The 16,074-nt window shown below is 43.4% G+C and overlaps 1 protein-coding gene across 2 annotated transcripts in view; it reads right to left on the bottom strand.

Annotated features, from left to right (window-relative positions):
• TPP2 (tripeptidyl peptidase 2) overlaps nt 1–14,701 on the bottom strand; it is a 78,774-nt gene extending 64,073 nt beyond the window's left edge. For both annotated transcript variants that reach the window (XM_074963226.1, XM_074963235.1), the window contains exons 1-5: nt 14,437–14,701; nt 3,036–3,164; nt 1,822–1,917; nt 1,453–1,557; nt 14–138 (exon numbers count right to left, since the gene is read on the bottom strand). In XM_074963226.1, coding sequence (XP_074819327.1) covers nt 14–138; nt 1,453–1,557; nt 1,822–1,917; nt 3,036–3,164; nt 14,437–14,598 — 617 coding nt within the window. In that variant the 5' untranslated portion in view covers nt 14,599–14,701. The remainder of the gene's footprint in view (nt 1–13; nt 139–1,452; nt 1,558–1,821; nt 1,918–3,035; nt 3,165–14,436) is intronic.
• Nucleotides 14,702–16,074: the final 1,373 nt, after the last annotated feature.

Below are 16,074 nucleotides of genomic sequence, written 5' to 3'. Positions count from 1 at the left end.
CAAAAGAGTTTACCTCCAGGTCTCACCATCATGCCATACTAAGCAATCATATACAGGACCAGGATCATTGTATTTTTTCTCCAAAGAATTCAACAGTTCTACTTGGCTCTGAAATTCTTCCTTCATTAATTTAGTTGCCTTAAAAAAAAAAAAAAGACTCAAAATACATAGTTATTTTCATACTTTTAGCAACACACACAGAGGCAAGTTGTGCAACAAACTGCTTTCCTATTAAAAAAATCCATATGACCTGATCTGTCTAGAAAAGTTCCTAACATGTTTATGTATAATGTGCTACCTAAGCATTAAAAAAAAACATAAGAAACATCAAGTTACGCATGTGTCATGATTTTCAGATACTGCTGTGGAGATTCTTTTTAGTTTCCTATGCAGAAGTGGTTAAGTACTGTAGAGTTTATAGAAAAATGCTGGTATCAATTTATAGATTAAACAAAATAATCTCTAACCAAATAGATATTTATGACCTTTTAACAAGGATACCCTTATCTATTTAAGCTACTTTTTATGTAAGCAATGTTAAGATAGAATATATATATATTCTAACATATACATTTAAAAACTAGAGTTCTGTCTGTATATATAATGTCTTGGCTGGGTGCCAGAACAGAACAGAAATGAAAAGAGGAGGTAGGAATGATTAGCAATAACTATTTCCTATATTTTACAGAAATCCAAGGTGTGTGGGCACAACCCACAAACCGAGTGAACAACTGGTAAGCCTCCTTCAAGACCTACCAGCCTTAGTAGTATCTTACAGATTTAGAAAAAATTTGAAACATGGAAGATGCTACATGACTTGATACATTCCTTAAGAAGTAATAAATGCCCATCATGGAAGGTACAAACAAGTAACATTTGAAAATTTAAGATATGTGGTCTTCAACAATGGCTACCAATGCTTCTGCAAATGAATACAATGTAAGTATTTTATCCTAGGTCCTTTATTCATAATATTTCTGATTCCTGTATTCTTAAGACACAGCGGCCTGAAGACTGATGGAATCAGAATACATCGGAATTAATATGCAGAAGACTCGAGTGCCTTAAAGGGCTGATAGCACTTAGCTTTATTGCCCTTTCCTTCAACTGAGATGACAGAGAATTTAAATGAAAGCTACATTAACATTTAGAATTTATTTTAAGTTGAAACTGTAACAGATCACTGACAGAGGAGAGACAATATTATTTAAAGAGAATGGAATCTTTTCACTAAAAAGTGAAAGGAATTTGATAAAATGAAGACAATATTCAAGATCAAATAAGCATTCACGTACGCATTCTATATCCTGACTTCAGAACAAGATGCATTGACATTCACTCAATTTGTATGTTAAAATAACCTTGTCTCTCTAATCATCAAATAGAGCTTTTTAAAAGTCTCTTGAGCAAGTGATTTCTATATAAAAAGTTGTTTAAAAAACTAATACAAACTTGTGAGGGAGAGCTGTGAACTGCATCAAACTCATCTAGTTTCCTACAAGCTTCTGCTAGTAGAAGCCTGTGAACAGGATCCCATTGTTTTTCCTTGCGTTCTTTCTGTAATACAAAAAGAAATTCCTCAATACATTAGTTTGCGTAAGAGGCACTTGTACCTTTTATGACACTACATCTTTTAAATCATTTGGCCATCCTGATTTGGGACATAACTATAGCACAAACAAAAACCTTGTTATATCAGCAAAGCATTAAAAAAAAATCTGCACTATAGGAATTTACAAGCCATAGTTGTCTAACAAAACCAAAAAAGCAGAGTCAAAATATCATAATATGAATACAAAATGGAAGTAAAAAATAAATTACCTGAATCCTCTCCTTAAGAGCTTTTGGATAGAAATCATAGCCATTTTTTATGCCAATGTGATACTTGCCTGAAGGATTTACCCAATTTGTTGGAATCTAGAAAGCAGATAAAATTCAGAAATAGAAACATTTCTTGCTCTTGACAGGCACTGCACACTAAATGTTAAAGTGTTCTATATAAAACAAATACATGGCTAAGCAGATTTGTAACGGTTTCAGTTTGTAAAGGTCATTGGTTCAAGTCCAGACTTGGAGAACAGTAAATACCAACTTCTGCGGGATGAGGTAACTGTCTCAATCCAGTTCCTAGTGAAATGACATTACAACACCCGGCACTATATAGTTGGGAGTATCAAAGGGCCAGATATGATAAAGGTATGGAGAATGAGTTGATCTCTCTAGCTCTAAGAAACACTGCCTAAGCAGATTTTTTTGTTTGTTTGTTTGTTTTTAAATAAAACAGGTCTGCTTACCATGGCAAGTGGTAGTAAACAGCACAAGGAAAAATTTCAACTTAATCTTCTGTTGCTGTTTGACTCTTAAAGGTGAATCAAGCTCCCTGGCCCTATAGCTAGAAGATCATGAGGGCAGAGGCCAACAGCCTCACACAGTAGGGGAAAGCTAACGGGACAAGGATTCCATGTACAATCACGAAAAGACAAAGCACAGGAAGCTCCAAGGGGTTGACATAATCAGATAGTTTCAACCCCTCCTACTAACTGCCCCTCTACAAGGCTATCAATGTGGCAACAACAGCAACAGTCCCAGACATCTAAGATCATTGTTAAGATTTACCATCTCAACCAGCTGCCTTCCACAAAACCATTTTCAGACCTCCCAGATGCTGTTAACATTGAGGCAATGGGATGGCTGTAAACAGCTTCCCCCTCCGTTCCACCCCCGCCACTCCAAGACTCCTCAGTCACCTGCTGGGGCAGATCATATTCTGTCTTAATTATATCAATTTTTAATATGATAGTTCTTCCTGCATTTTACACAGTTTTACCCCAAAGAACTTACAATCTAAATAGATAAACCAGACAAAGGATGGGGGAAGGGATATAACATACAAGAAGAGTATACAATGTGACAGTCTGTAGGATTTCACTAGAAGGGGATAATTTACGCAGACAGAAAAGGAAAAGGAGAGGTGCCATTAAATTTGACACCAGAAAAAAAACCAAAACCGACAGCAACAATACAGAAATGCTTACCTTCAGAGTTCTTCCTGAAAGACCTATAATTTCTCCATCTTTGGGTTCTACTATGGTAGACGTGTTTACATCACCACTACCTGTTGTATCAATTATATCAATTATTTTAGGTTTCCCATCAGTTGTAGTCTGAAAACATAAGAAAATGATTATTTGAGATAAATATGTGGCTGTCAGAGCTGCATTTTTAAAACAAACACCCAAAAAACTACACAAACCATGAACTTATAAATTTATATAAGAATTAAAAAAAAAAAAAAAAAATCTACCCCAGCATCTAGGAGCCCCTGCCATTTCATTATCCACCTCCCCATCCCCACCCAAAACAGTTTTATATTATTTTTAACATTGTTATTATAATGGCATGGGAATGCCACTATAGTTAAGGTTGCATCATGACATCTGTTAAAAGATGGACTAAGTCCTCTAAAATCAACAGGTTTAGGGGAAGTTTGCACTACAAAATTAAGTGGACCTAAGTTACTTTGATGTACAGCCACTGCAGTAATTAAATTGCTTTTGCATGTCCCCACTATGTTCCATGTATTGGCGGTGCGTGTCATCACTACTAGCACTCGCACCGATGCAAAGAGCAGTGCACCGTGGGTAGCTATCCTCCTGTCCAACTTGCCACCATCTGGCACAGGGTGTTTTGGGAAGGGCTTCCACCGCCTCATCTGGGTAAACGAGTCACGCAGGGGTGACTGGGAACATGATTTCAATGTCTCGTGATGTAGTTTTCTCCGTCCCATAATTTTATCTGCATCCCATAACATTTTGTGCCTCTTTTCAAAAGCCCTGCAAACCCATGCGTCTTCCGTCTGTGTGAGAGGCATGGATACTGTACAGCTCTCCCCTACTGCAATGAGCATTGTGAGCACACGATGCCTGATCCTGCAGTATTTGCAGAGCCCCAAGAGGAGGCACGGGGAACATGAAGATTCCTTGGAAGCTAGATTGCTGAGAGGCATAGAAAGAAATAATTCAAAGTTGTTGGTGGCATTCACGGAGCAGCTGCAGACCGCACAGTGCTGATTCTGAGCCCAAGAAATAAGCATTGATTGGTGGGATCACATCATTATGCAGGTATGGGATGACAAGCAGTGGCTGCAGAACTTTTGGATGCACAAAGCCATATTCCTGGATGCGTGCGTGGAGCTTGCCACAGCCATTAAGCACAGCAACACCAAAATAAGATCTGCACAGACAGTGGTGAAACGAGCAGCAATCGCTATGTGGAAGCTTGTAATACCAGATTGCTATTAAATCAGTTGAAAATTAGTTTGGAGTTGGGAAATCCACCGTGGGGTTGCTGTAATGCAAACGTGCAGGCCATTAAATCGCATCCTGCTACTGTGACTCTCGGCAATGTGCAGGACATAGTGGATGGTTTTGCAACAATGGAGGTCCTGAACTGAAGCGGGGTGATGTATGCCATTTCTCTCTCTATTTTGGCCACCGGACCACCATGCCACAGAGTGCATCAACAGAAAGGGCTACTTTTCTATGGTATTGCAAGTGCTGATGAATCACCAGGGACATTTTGCCAACATCAACGGGGGTTGGTCAGGGAACGTGCATGACGCATGCATCTTTAAGAACATAGGCCTGTTCAGAAAGCTGCAAGCAGCGACTCTCTTTCCAGAGCAGAGGATTGCCATTGGGGATGTTGAAATGTCAACAGTGATCCTGGGAGACCCAGTCTGCCCCTTACTCCCGGGACTCATGAATCCGTACAACAGCCACCTCGACAGCAGCAAGAAGTGTTTCAGCTACAAGTTCAACAGGTGCAGAATGACAACTGAACATGCCTTTGGCCATTTGAAAGGACACTGGTGCTGCCTATTCATGAGATTAGACCTCAGTTAAAAAAAAATCCCAATGATTACAGCTGCCTGCTGTGTGCTTTATAATATCTGTGAAGCAAAGGGGGGGAAGTTTTCCACCTCAGTGGAGGCAGAATGGCTTTCTGCTGATTTTGACCAGCCACATACGAGGACATAAGAGCTCAATAGGAGCTATTTGGCTCCGGGAAGCTTTGAAAGACCATTTTAATAGCGAGTCACGGTAACGAGTGTTGCTGTAGTGTGCTCTGCTTGGCATTGTTTTTTTGCATCCTAGTATGAAGCTGTGTGTATTAATAAAACATTGCAAATGCACCGATTGCTATTATCTGTGAATGATGTCAGCCCCAGCCAGCGTATATTGAGAATAAAGATGAATTAAGTTTCCATAAATAGGCTTTTATTCCAAACCCATGTTAACGCATATTTATAACTGAATGAAACTTTATAAATATGGGGAAAGAACCTTTGAAGGGGAAAGAACAGTCATTTCCATTTCTCAACACATACACCAACCGTGTCTCTCAGGTCAGCGTATGTGTGGCTGCCTGTTCTCTCCCCCTGGGTGGAGTGGTAGGGGGTAGTGCAGCGGCCCTGGATGCCAAGAGGAATGGGGGGGGGGTCCCCGTACGGAGGTCCCAGAATGCAGTTCTCTATGGGCTGCAGACGGAGACAAGCATGAGTCTACTGAACATGAAGATCAACAGGAGTCTCCAGCATGTCTGCCACTTGAGAAATGTTAGCATCTCCTGCAGCACGTCCCGGCAAGAATGACATTTTAATGTAGATGCTTATAGAGTTAGGTCGACATAAGCTCTCCTTTTCCTGTGCTTTTCTTCTCTCCACTTTATCTTTGTCCATTCTGTCCACCAGGATGATTCTCCAAAACTAGTGGTTGGTATCTGAAGCATCAGAGGCTTGCCAGATCTCTTGGAACAGGTCATCCGACATCCTCTTCCTTACCCTCCCTAAATGGCTGAGCCGCTCCACTGGTGTGGACAGAAAGACCCTCAAGGCCACATTTCCATCTGCAAAAGATATAATAGTACCTACGTGCATTGTGAGTGTATTCACAATTCACAAGGTAAATGGAAACTTGGTATACTGAACTTACTCCCCTTAATCCACACAAGTTGCAAGAGCTACATTCTCACTTCTTGAGATTCACAGAGCACGGCAGCAGAGTCAGCCAAGGTGAATAGGGCCTGGGGGAGAGTTGGGACAATAAGAAGGGGATAGCTCAAGGGCATGAGTATACGAATACAGGACAACTGAATTGAATGCAGGCACCGTTTTCCAGAGGTGGTGATGATTTTAGCTGATATTTCACTCCTGAAAAGGGAATAGCTCACTCCTGCAGGTGTCCAGCTGCACACTGATCCGTATGCTTCTAGCCTTTGTGCTGCAATGGTACTTGCTGAAGTAATTGCTGAGTGGCATGGGAAAGTGTCCTACTGCGGCAGAAGTCGTAAGGCATCTCTCCCCAGAAACTTTTGGCAGAGGATTGCAAACTACCTTCAGGAAAGTCTCCTCGAGAGCTCTATGAAGGATTCATGGGACATCCTGGTGCATCTCTGTTCTGCAGTGCCCCCCCCGCCTAACTGTATAGGGGAATGAGAAGTAGATAGCAACTCTACCTCTACTGGTTGAGTCACTACCTCTTCTAGCATAAGTAAAAAGAGTAAATGAACAGATGTGTCCTTGCAATATCAACAAAAACTCCATATTTACAAGAGATTCCTTCTCCATGCGTTAGGCTCACTCATGCTGGACTGTAGGGACTGGCTCGACTGTCCAGAAATCAAAGACAGGTCCTGGCTTGCTGTGCCACTGGATCCCCTAGTCGCCTGTTCCCCATATTGCTCCTTCTCTTTGTCACTGTTCATAGTGGAGGCCTGTGACTCCCGCTCTCCCAAAGCATCCACAGGACTTTTGAGGGTAGTGGTGGGGTCTCTGGCGAGGAGGGCATGCAGCTCTTTGTAAAAACAGCTGCAGCTCTGAACTAGAGCAACTGTTAGCCCCCCTTGCCTTCTGATACACCTGCTGCAGGTCCTTGGCTTTCACACAGCACTCTCTCAGGGATCTTCTCTTCCATGCCCCAAGCAATCTGCTTGTAGATATCGACATTTATACGGCTCAATTGGAGCTGTCCCTGCACACCCTCTTCTCTCCACAGACCTCGGAGATCCATGACCTCTTGCATACTCCAGGAAGGAGCTCGTCTTCAGCATGTAGCTGGCACAATCAGCTGGGCAGTCAATAGGTGAGCTCTCCATGCCAAGCACACAGGAAATGGAATCGAAAAATTCACAGGATTTAGAGAAGAGGGGAGTATACCTGTGTACCTGGTCACTGGGCAGCAGAGCTCAAAACGGTGACCAGAGCGGTCAAGATGAGGCATTGTGAGACACCTCCTACAGGCTATGAAAGACAACGTAAGTAATGCAGTGTCTACACTGACACTGCGTCGACCTAAGCACTCTGCCTCTCGCAGAGGGGGAGTTAAGTCGGCATAGCAGGCAAGTTACACCGACAGGAGTGACATTTTAATGTAGATACTTATAGAGTTAGGTCGACATAAGCTGCCTTGCATCAACCTAACTCTGTAGTGTACACTAGGCCTTCATCAGATTTCTTTGAAATTTAGTCTGCCCTAGGAAGGTGCAGGATAGCTCCAGTGACCCAAATTTTGAGTAATTTGAACCAGGGGTTCCAGAGATAAGCCCCCAAAAAACAGCAATTAAAAAAAACAAAAATGTTTCTAGGTGGGGTTGAAGATGTGGTTAAAATAGTCTCAGCATCTGTCAAGTTTTATTCAAAGTAGTGCATGGCACCCACTAAATCTTAGTGGGGCCCAAATGGAGAACAGTATGCAGGAAAATGTACTGTTTTATAGTGTGGGTATGCCAATATAGAAAAAATGGCTACAGAGTTTCTATTCCTGCCATTTTATATGCTTTAAAGCTCAAATCTTATAAGTGCTCTAAAAACCTAAATGGTTACTCGGATAGTTTTGAAATTTGGTGAGCCTCATTGGGCACAAGCTGGCATTAGTGGTCCAAAGGGGTCATTTGACTGAGAGGTTCCAGAACTATATTTCCCGCCATCCCCACCAAAAACAGTTTACTTCTGCTGCCTAGTATTGTTAAACTGAGCAGTACTAATGACTGGATCAATTACAGACCTCTCTACTCCATCAACATAACTAAGGATAAGTTAATCACAAGTGCTACCTAAGGCAAACGGACTTCTGAATGGAGTGGCTGGAAATTGCTGCAATTTGAGAGTCATGGGTAACAATTTCATTTTTGGGAGAATTCAAACGAAGTATTGGGGACGAGGGTGGAATCAGACATGTAAACACTTCCTGGGAGAGGAGTGGTATTAGAAGTGAGGTGGGAGGGGTGACAGGGGAAGAGGGTTTGGGATTGCAGTGAGGGGAGGGTAATGGGAAGGGTGGATGGAAGTATGGCACTTCACCAGCTCTGCCAGTGCACTCCACCCAGGAATCCTACAGTTGCTGAAATGTACAAGCTCTTCACCTCCTTTTACAACCCATCCACCCACAAAATCCCATCTAACTCTATTAAAGGACAAAAAGGAAAAAAAAGCTTGTACATTTCAGCAGCTGTGGGATTGGCAGTATAAAGGCATGTTAACATAGCGTACTGGGGCACTGCTGAAAGAGGACAGAGTTAAGAGTGCATGGGCAAGCTAAACTCTGCATTTCCTGGTTTTTAGAAGTTTGAGTTTTGCTCAGTTCCGTTCTGCAAGGGGCCAGCATATCACCATATAACCTTAACTCTGCATTAATACAGGTTATTGACATTGACTAACTATGGATTTATGCTGAAATGACAGCAACATGTGTTTGTCAGCCTTGTATAAAACAATTACCCGATTTTTGGAAAAGGACTTATGGTGCAAAAGCCTTAAAAAAAAAAATTAGTTACACTAGTAATGCTCAGAGTCCCAAATTCAGTGCAGAATCACATATACTTATTTCCCAATTACTCAAACACCACCACTTGCATTTTCTAAGGAGGAAATATCAGTCTGTCCCTCATTAACAACCCCCTCCACACCACTTACAAAAAAAATGACAAACTCACAGCTCCCCCAAATCATACAGAAGAAACAAACAGACTAGGATATGTTATTTGCATACTACTGCTCCTGCCAAGTCCTACAGTAGCATAGGCATGATCCTTGAGAACATATACAGAGAAAGGACAGGAAGGAGAAAGAGGGAGTAGAAACAAAGCAGTGAGGAAGTGGGTTATACTGGTTGCTTAGTGACAGCACACGGTTCAATACCAAGCTTGGTTTTTTCCACTGGTTCCAGAAGAAATTGGGAGTACCACCATGCTGTCTTCTGTTATCTTAAACCAAGTTATTTCGAACAAAGACTCTTTCATAAAGTACTAACACCTGTATTGCTATACAAATACTATGGAAGGAGTATTTTTTTCAGGTGGGTGGGAAGATTGACTGGTTGGGAAAAGCGTATCTTAACTTACTTAGAATTCATCTCAAGCTCAATGAAGAAACAGTATTATTGGGTTTAGAAGGTCACCACATTCAGCCCTCCTCAATAAGGAGAGTTCTTGCATTGCCTGCTGTTAAGGAAAACGTAAGGAAAGTTGTTCCCTAAAAATTTAAAGGCAAGAATATAATATCTACGCCCACAATCCTGCAATGTGAAGCTCGTGATGGATACCCTTTCACTTCAATAGCACTCCGAATGGGCACAGGGTTCCCCACTATGAATCCAGTTGAAGTATCTGAGTCTGGGTACTTAAATTAATTCACAATCCCTTTGTAGCTGCCAAACAAACATGAAGTTGGCCATGCATTTATCACGCCTCAAAAGAGTAAGATTCAATATTTATGCCGCTTGCATAGAAATGCATATTTCAGAGTGACTCAGGTTAATGAAAATCCATGAAGAGAATAATATTGACTCTTGTCTGACAGATAAGCAGGACTGTTTTGAAGAGGTGTAATGAGGAATTGCTCCAAATACTGAAGCTAATAGCAATGACATTGACTCTGTACATAGGAATTCATGTTCAATTGCTGAAGTCCGGAAGATTATAAAAATGTTTACTGAACTGCAATTACGTAATAGCAAAAATGTGTTCCAAAAGAGTTATGAGTAGGCTTTAGCAGCACCATTTTCTAGCATTTGTGAATGATCCCTATAGGTACAAGTTCCCACTTACAACAGAAGAACCAACAGTTACTCTTGAATAGGTAGAAGAGTTTTATGCTGGAAACAGATTTCCACCTACAGCAAATCAACTGGAAACCAAGTCAAGTTTTCCAGTGAATACTAAAAACGTAAAGGTTATTCACTGATGGAATCGTAAAAGAGCGTTCTGGAAAAAAACAAGGATAAGAATATTGTTATGCAAAACAAAGCACATCGGATTTTTTATAGGAGTGAATGCAAACACGCCGTATTTATTGATAATTCAACAATTAGCATATGCTTTTCAGTCATATCATGCACACAGTCCTGCCAGTTAATGTTTTTATAGTTACCAGTCTGTTGTAGCTTGAGTCAATCTAATAGCCAGTTAGACTGAACACGAGTGAGGAGCTGGGTTCTGTCGGTCGCGATCCAGTGTGAGGTTTTGCAGGACTGAACCCAGAGTTCCATGGCAAAACACCCCATCTTTATAGTTGTAAATTCCCTTTTGAATCATTAGTCCTTAAGTGGTGTTAATCTTGGGGTTTTCTGCTGTTATCATTTGATGGTTATTGTCCGGCTTCCCATCGTTATCTCCTATTTGTTGTCTCGCCTTCGGGGGCGCCTGCCTCACCTCTGAGGTCCTCAATGCTGCTAACATGTTTAGCATCGGATACAATGGGTGTTTTCTGATTGTCTCCTGGTGTTTTCAAGTCTCTCACTTTTTCTTGACCATCTGGACATTTCTGATGGCTTTCACACCTTATCTTTTCCTGATGCATGCATTTCTCATTCACACAAACAATCTCTCACAGAGAAGACAGCAGTATTTTATATTCAGCAGAATACATTGTAAATTAAACTTCACTAAATCTTGTGGTCAAAACAGTTTACATTGTGGCTCAGGCCTTTAACATTCCTTTAACCTAATTAACATAAAAAGAAAAGGAGTACTTGTGGCACCTTAGAGACTAACCAATTTATTTGAGCATAAGCTTTTGTGAGCTGTAGCTCACTTCATCCGATGAAGTGAGCTGTAGTTCACGAAAGCTTATGCTCAAATAAATCGGTTAGTCTCTAAGGTGCCACAAGTACTCCTTTTCTTTTTGCGAATACAGACTAACATGCCTGCTACTCTGAAACCTAATTAACATAGACACAATACAAGATCCTGTCTTTTACTCACTAAACCTTAAAACAAAGAGACGTATATTTAATTAGAGTGCCTAATTTGTAATACATACAGGAAACCATAGTAGACATTATAACTTATCCTAAAACAAAAGGGTGCCCATAATCAGTCATAAGGATTGTTCTGGTCTGTCCCTGCCTTAACGTCAGTACAGACCCTGGCAGTCTGTCAGATGCATTCCTACCAATGTCCCAGAGGGTCATTCTTAAAATGAAATCAAGACATACATTAGTACCTCTATTCTTATAGTATAATTATAAAATCCTGCTCCTACAATATAAGCCATGCTTATTCCCTCCAGAACAGGGAGTTATGTTGCAACTGATAGCCAGTACAGGAATTTGAGTAGCAATGGTCTTGTGGCACTTGGGGAAAGCTTCACCTGCCAGAAGGAATGTGTAACCCACACTTACAGTGCGGCTCTCTGACCTCTAGTTGAGGAATGACAGTATTTATGAGAAAGTAGGATTTTTACACTAATAGATCTGGGTTTTTCAGCTCAGGCAGCAAAGGCTCAGAGTTTCAAATCCAGAGGCCCTGAGTTCAAGCCCCACTGCCCATGACCCAGCTAGGGGATTCATGCTACTTTCATGCTCAAGTAATGTCTCAAGTATTAACTACCTATGTAGTCTTCTGCTGGAATCAACTGAGCATTTTCTTTGAATGCACTAGGAAAAAGAAAGGTTAGAAACTACAAGCCAACAGCTGGGGCTTCAGACCTAGCTTTTAAATGAAGGATTTGAATTCTGAAAGCAATTTCAGTGAGTCTGAATTATAAGACTCAGTAGTAACTGGCTTTTTTTTAAATGGATTGCAATTATATTTTAAATACTGCATTATAAAATTTATATTGAGGTGATAATGTTTGGGAATTCATGTGTGTAAAACAAAGTTTCCCAAATTTGGTCTATGTTATTTTAATGAAGTTATTTATAACTTTTCAGCATAAGAGAAATAATTTTGCTGCATGATGACAAAGATTTCTATGCCATTTTGGATTTGTAAGAGAAAACAAAAATACAATTTATTATTTAATATTTTGTTCTTTGCCTACAGCAGTTAGGTTATTTTATTTGAATTTTATCAATCAGCAGTGCCATTGAAGAGTTTATAAAAACATTTATAGTGTTGTTCATTTTATATTTTAATCTAAAATTGCAACAGCACAAATCTTCAAGTTAAGTTGAGGCTTGATAAAACTGTTTTAAATCTATTATTTTTAACTCAACCAATATAACTGGTTTAAATGAGTCTATGAATGGGGGTGGTGGTGTTATGTAAGTGGTTATAGGTTTTTAAAAAACAAACAAACAACCTGGGCTGGCTAGGTTCTTGTCAATCCATCAGGCATTTTGTTACACAGTAAGTCAATACAAACTGATTGCTCTTGCCAAATATAATTACTTTGGAAAAAGCAGTATATTTATGTTGTGACAATTAAAGCCTGGGTTATTTTACAGCACCTGAAAGTGTTCAGGTCACTTTACAAAATTATAAGCTCTTTGGAGCAGAGACTGTGTCTTTTTTATCGAACTTGAAACATGACAAGACAAGTAAAGGTAACAAACAATACGCAGAGAATGGGGTGGGGAACACGTTTATGGAGTTACCCAATTTAAGCATCTGTACATCTTGAGGTCTCACTCAATTAACTGTTTTGTTTTTTATTATTGAGCACATGAAAAATCATGACAGAAGTGTGTACTAATGAGGAATTTGAATGAGGGTAGTGACTTGGTGGATATCAGTGGAACAGGTAATATATTCCATACATAGGGGTAGAATGGAGGGAAAAAAAACCCCAACATTATCATGGGAGCATCAGACTAACAGGGCACCAAAACTAGCATCAGCAGCAGGAGTGGAAGGCATCATGATGAGACAAGGTCAGGGTGGTAGGCAGTGCTATAAGCACCCTCAAGGAAAAGACAAGAAGTTTGCACTCAGTGCAGTGAAGAAGGGGAGCCAATGGAGAATTAAAGGTGGAAGAGAGAAGGATATTGTCAGATCAAGTAGTGAAAAAATTAGTGGTCTCATTTTGGGTGGATAGGAGTGGAAGAAAAGAGGAGAATGTGGATATCAGAGGGCTTGTCTTTATTCAAACAGCTGTGCAGATTTGAGCTAGCTGGCATGATGCTGTCCACCACCTCTCACAAGCGTCTTTAATGACTTGATGCCAAATCTCGGACTCTCTGCTCAACCTTGACTTCTCACTGCTTTTAACACTTATCTTGTCATCACTGGGCTTTCTAGTGCTCCACCCGCTCTGGTCATTCTTTCAGTGTCTTGTTGTGGGGTCCTCTTCTCTGCCCACCTTTCCATGGAGTTTCCAGAGTCTTGCATCTTTGGCCCCCTCCTCTTCTTACTTTATACCTCTTCAGTGATCATATCTGCTCACTTGGCTTCAGCTACCATGTTTACGTGGATAACTCAAATCTTTCTTTCCAATCCTGACCCAGCTCTCAGTCCAATCCTACATCTCAGCCTGTCTCCATGGCATCTCCTTCTTGATAGCACACCATCAAATTAACACATGGGCAAAACGATCTTATCCTTTCTCCTAAACCCTTTGTCATCACCAAAAGCACCAATCTCCATGTTATGCCTGGGCTACTCCAACCTCCTCCTACCTAAAGCCACAGAGAGGCTCATGTTTTGAATGAACTGAGGCTAAGGGCATCTTCCTTGACCATCATTCTCGCCATTTAATCCCTCTGAATTCCACCACTATGGAGGTGGGATGGGGGAGGCAAAGTTCAAGCTCCTCGTTCTCACCTTCAAGGCCCTTCAGAGCTCTTCCTCTCCCTGTTTCGGGTCACGTCTCTTTCCATATTATCCACGTTTGCCGCGTAAGTCCAGAACATCCCTTCCGCCAGCTCTGGGGCCAGCGAGGCGCCGGTAGCCTGCAGCTGCTTCTCACCCCGACCCCTCCAGCCTACACGAGCCGCCAAGCCCGGAGTCCAGCAAGTCCCTGCGCCGCCTCGCTGCCCCAACCTCCTCCGCCCGGCGCCGTCCCCGGCCCGCCCCAGGCTCCTCCGCCCCGCTCCTTTACAGCGCCTCGCCCGGGAACCGCTCAGCCCGACCGTCCTTCCCGCGCGGAGAGGCGACCGGGACAAGGCCCAGGAGCTCCCCGCGCGGGCGGTGACCCAGCGCCGCGGCCCCGCCGGGTACCTGCATGCCGGGCGCGCCGGGATCCACGCCGGTGTCCAGCACGGCCAGCAGCACCCCGCGCCCGTCGTACTCCGGGTAGCGGCCGAGGAAGGAGGCGGCGCCCGTCTCTTTCTTGGGCAAGAGCCCGTGGAAGGGGAACGGCTCGTCCGCGGCGGCCGCCATGATAGCGGCAGGGGACAGAGCGCCGCCTGGGACCCACCAAGCGACGGGCGGACAGCGGCTGAGGGGCGGGAAGGCGCACGCGTCCAGCCAGCCAATCGCCAGCCCGCATGCCCGCGCCTTCTAGAGCGCCACGGCGCATGGGCTATACCAGCCAATAGGACGGCGAAACGCAATTACGCGCGCGCCGGAGTTGGGGTGGGGGGGTGAATGCGTTTAACTAGCCAATAAGGCAACAGGACACGCGGCTTGACACGCCGGAACTCGAGTTGCGTTTGGTTCCGTAAGGAAACCTGCGCCGAATCGGCCAGGCTTAAAGAAACAGGCACCTATTTCCTTCTCTCTCCCGCCCCGCTGGTCATTATCCCAGCCTTTCCTGCTGTGCGGCCCCTTTAATGGCCCCCCGGGGAGAAGGCTCCACGGGCCTGATTCCGGGCCCCTTAGGCTGCGATGTCAGCCTTACAGCCGGGCCCCTGCTCAGGCCGGGGCGGCCACGGCGAGCCCGCTGCAGTCGCAGAGCTGGGGAGGGGAGAGCCCGGCCCCGAGAAGCGCAGGGGCTGGGGCTGGGGCTGAGCGAGGACGCGGCCGCTGCAGCCGGCACAGCCCTGACAGAACAGCGCCCGGGACGCGTTCCGAAAGGCTGCGTGCAGAGGACAGCTGGTGCCGGGCCCCTTGCCGTGTGCCCAGCGGCAGGGGGCCTCGGTGCCGCTCTTCATGCACAGCACACAACCCCTGCACGCAGATAGTTAAGTCCAAAGCAACAAAGTGGCAGATGAAATTCACTGTTGATAAATGCAGAAGTAAGCCACGCTGGAAAATACAATCCCAAGAATATAAACGTAACAGTGGGGATCTATAGTCGCTGTGACCGCTCAAGAGAGAGATCTTGGGGTAATTGTGGATAGTTCTCTGAAAACATCTGTGCAGTGGCAGCAAAAACCCTAGCAGCTTGTTAGGAACTATTAAGAAAGGGATAGATAATAAGAGAAAATATCATAATGCCACTGTATAAATCCATGCTACGCCCAGACCTTGAAAACTGCATGCATCTCAAAAATATATATATTAGGATTCGAAAAGGTACAGAGGAGGGCAACAAATATGATAAAGCGTTTGGAACAGCTTCCACATGAGGAGAGATTAAAAAGACTAGAATTTTTCACCTTGGAAAAGAGATGACTAAGGGGGGATATGATAGAGATCTATAAAATCCCGAATGGTGTGGAGAAAGTGAATAAGGAAGTGTTATTTACTCCTTCACATAACACAAGAACAAGGGGTCACCAGTGATGAGCTGCCAAAATCTTAACAACGGGTTCCCGCCTCACCCCACGAGGGGGCCGTTGCCCAACCCCGCCCCCTGGCACTCCTACCCCATCCAACCCCCCCTCTGTTCCTTGATGCCTCCCCAGGACCCCTGCCCCATCCACCCCCCTCCCCGTCCCCTGACTGCCCCCAGAACCAGGCAGGAGGGTCTCC

The sequence above is a fragment of the Natator depressus genome, chromosome 1 (genome assembly GCF_965152275.1).
Source record: "Natator depressus isolate rNatDep1 chromosome 1, rNatDep2.hap1, whole genome shotgun sequence".
NCBI lineage: Eukaryota > Metazoa > Chordata > Testudines > Cheloniidae > Natator > Natator depressus.
Note: the sequence above shows the minus strand (reverse complement) of the source record. Positions and strands in the feature narration are given on the sequence as shown.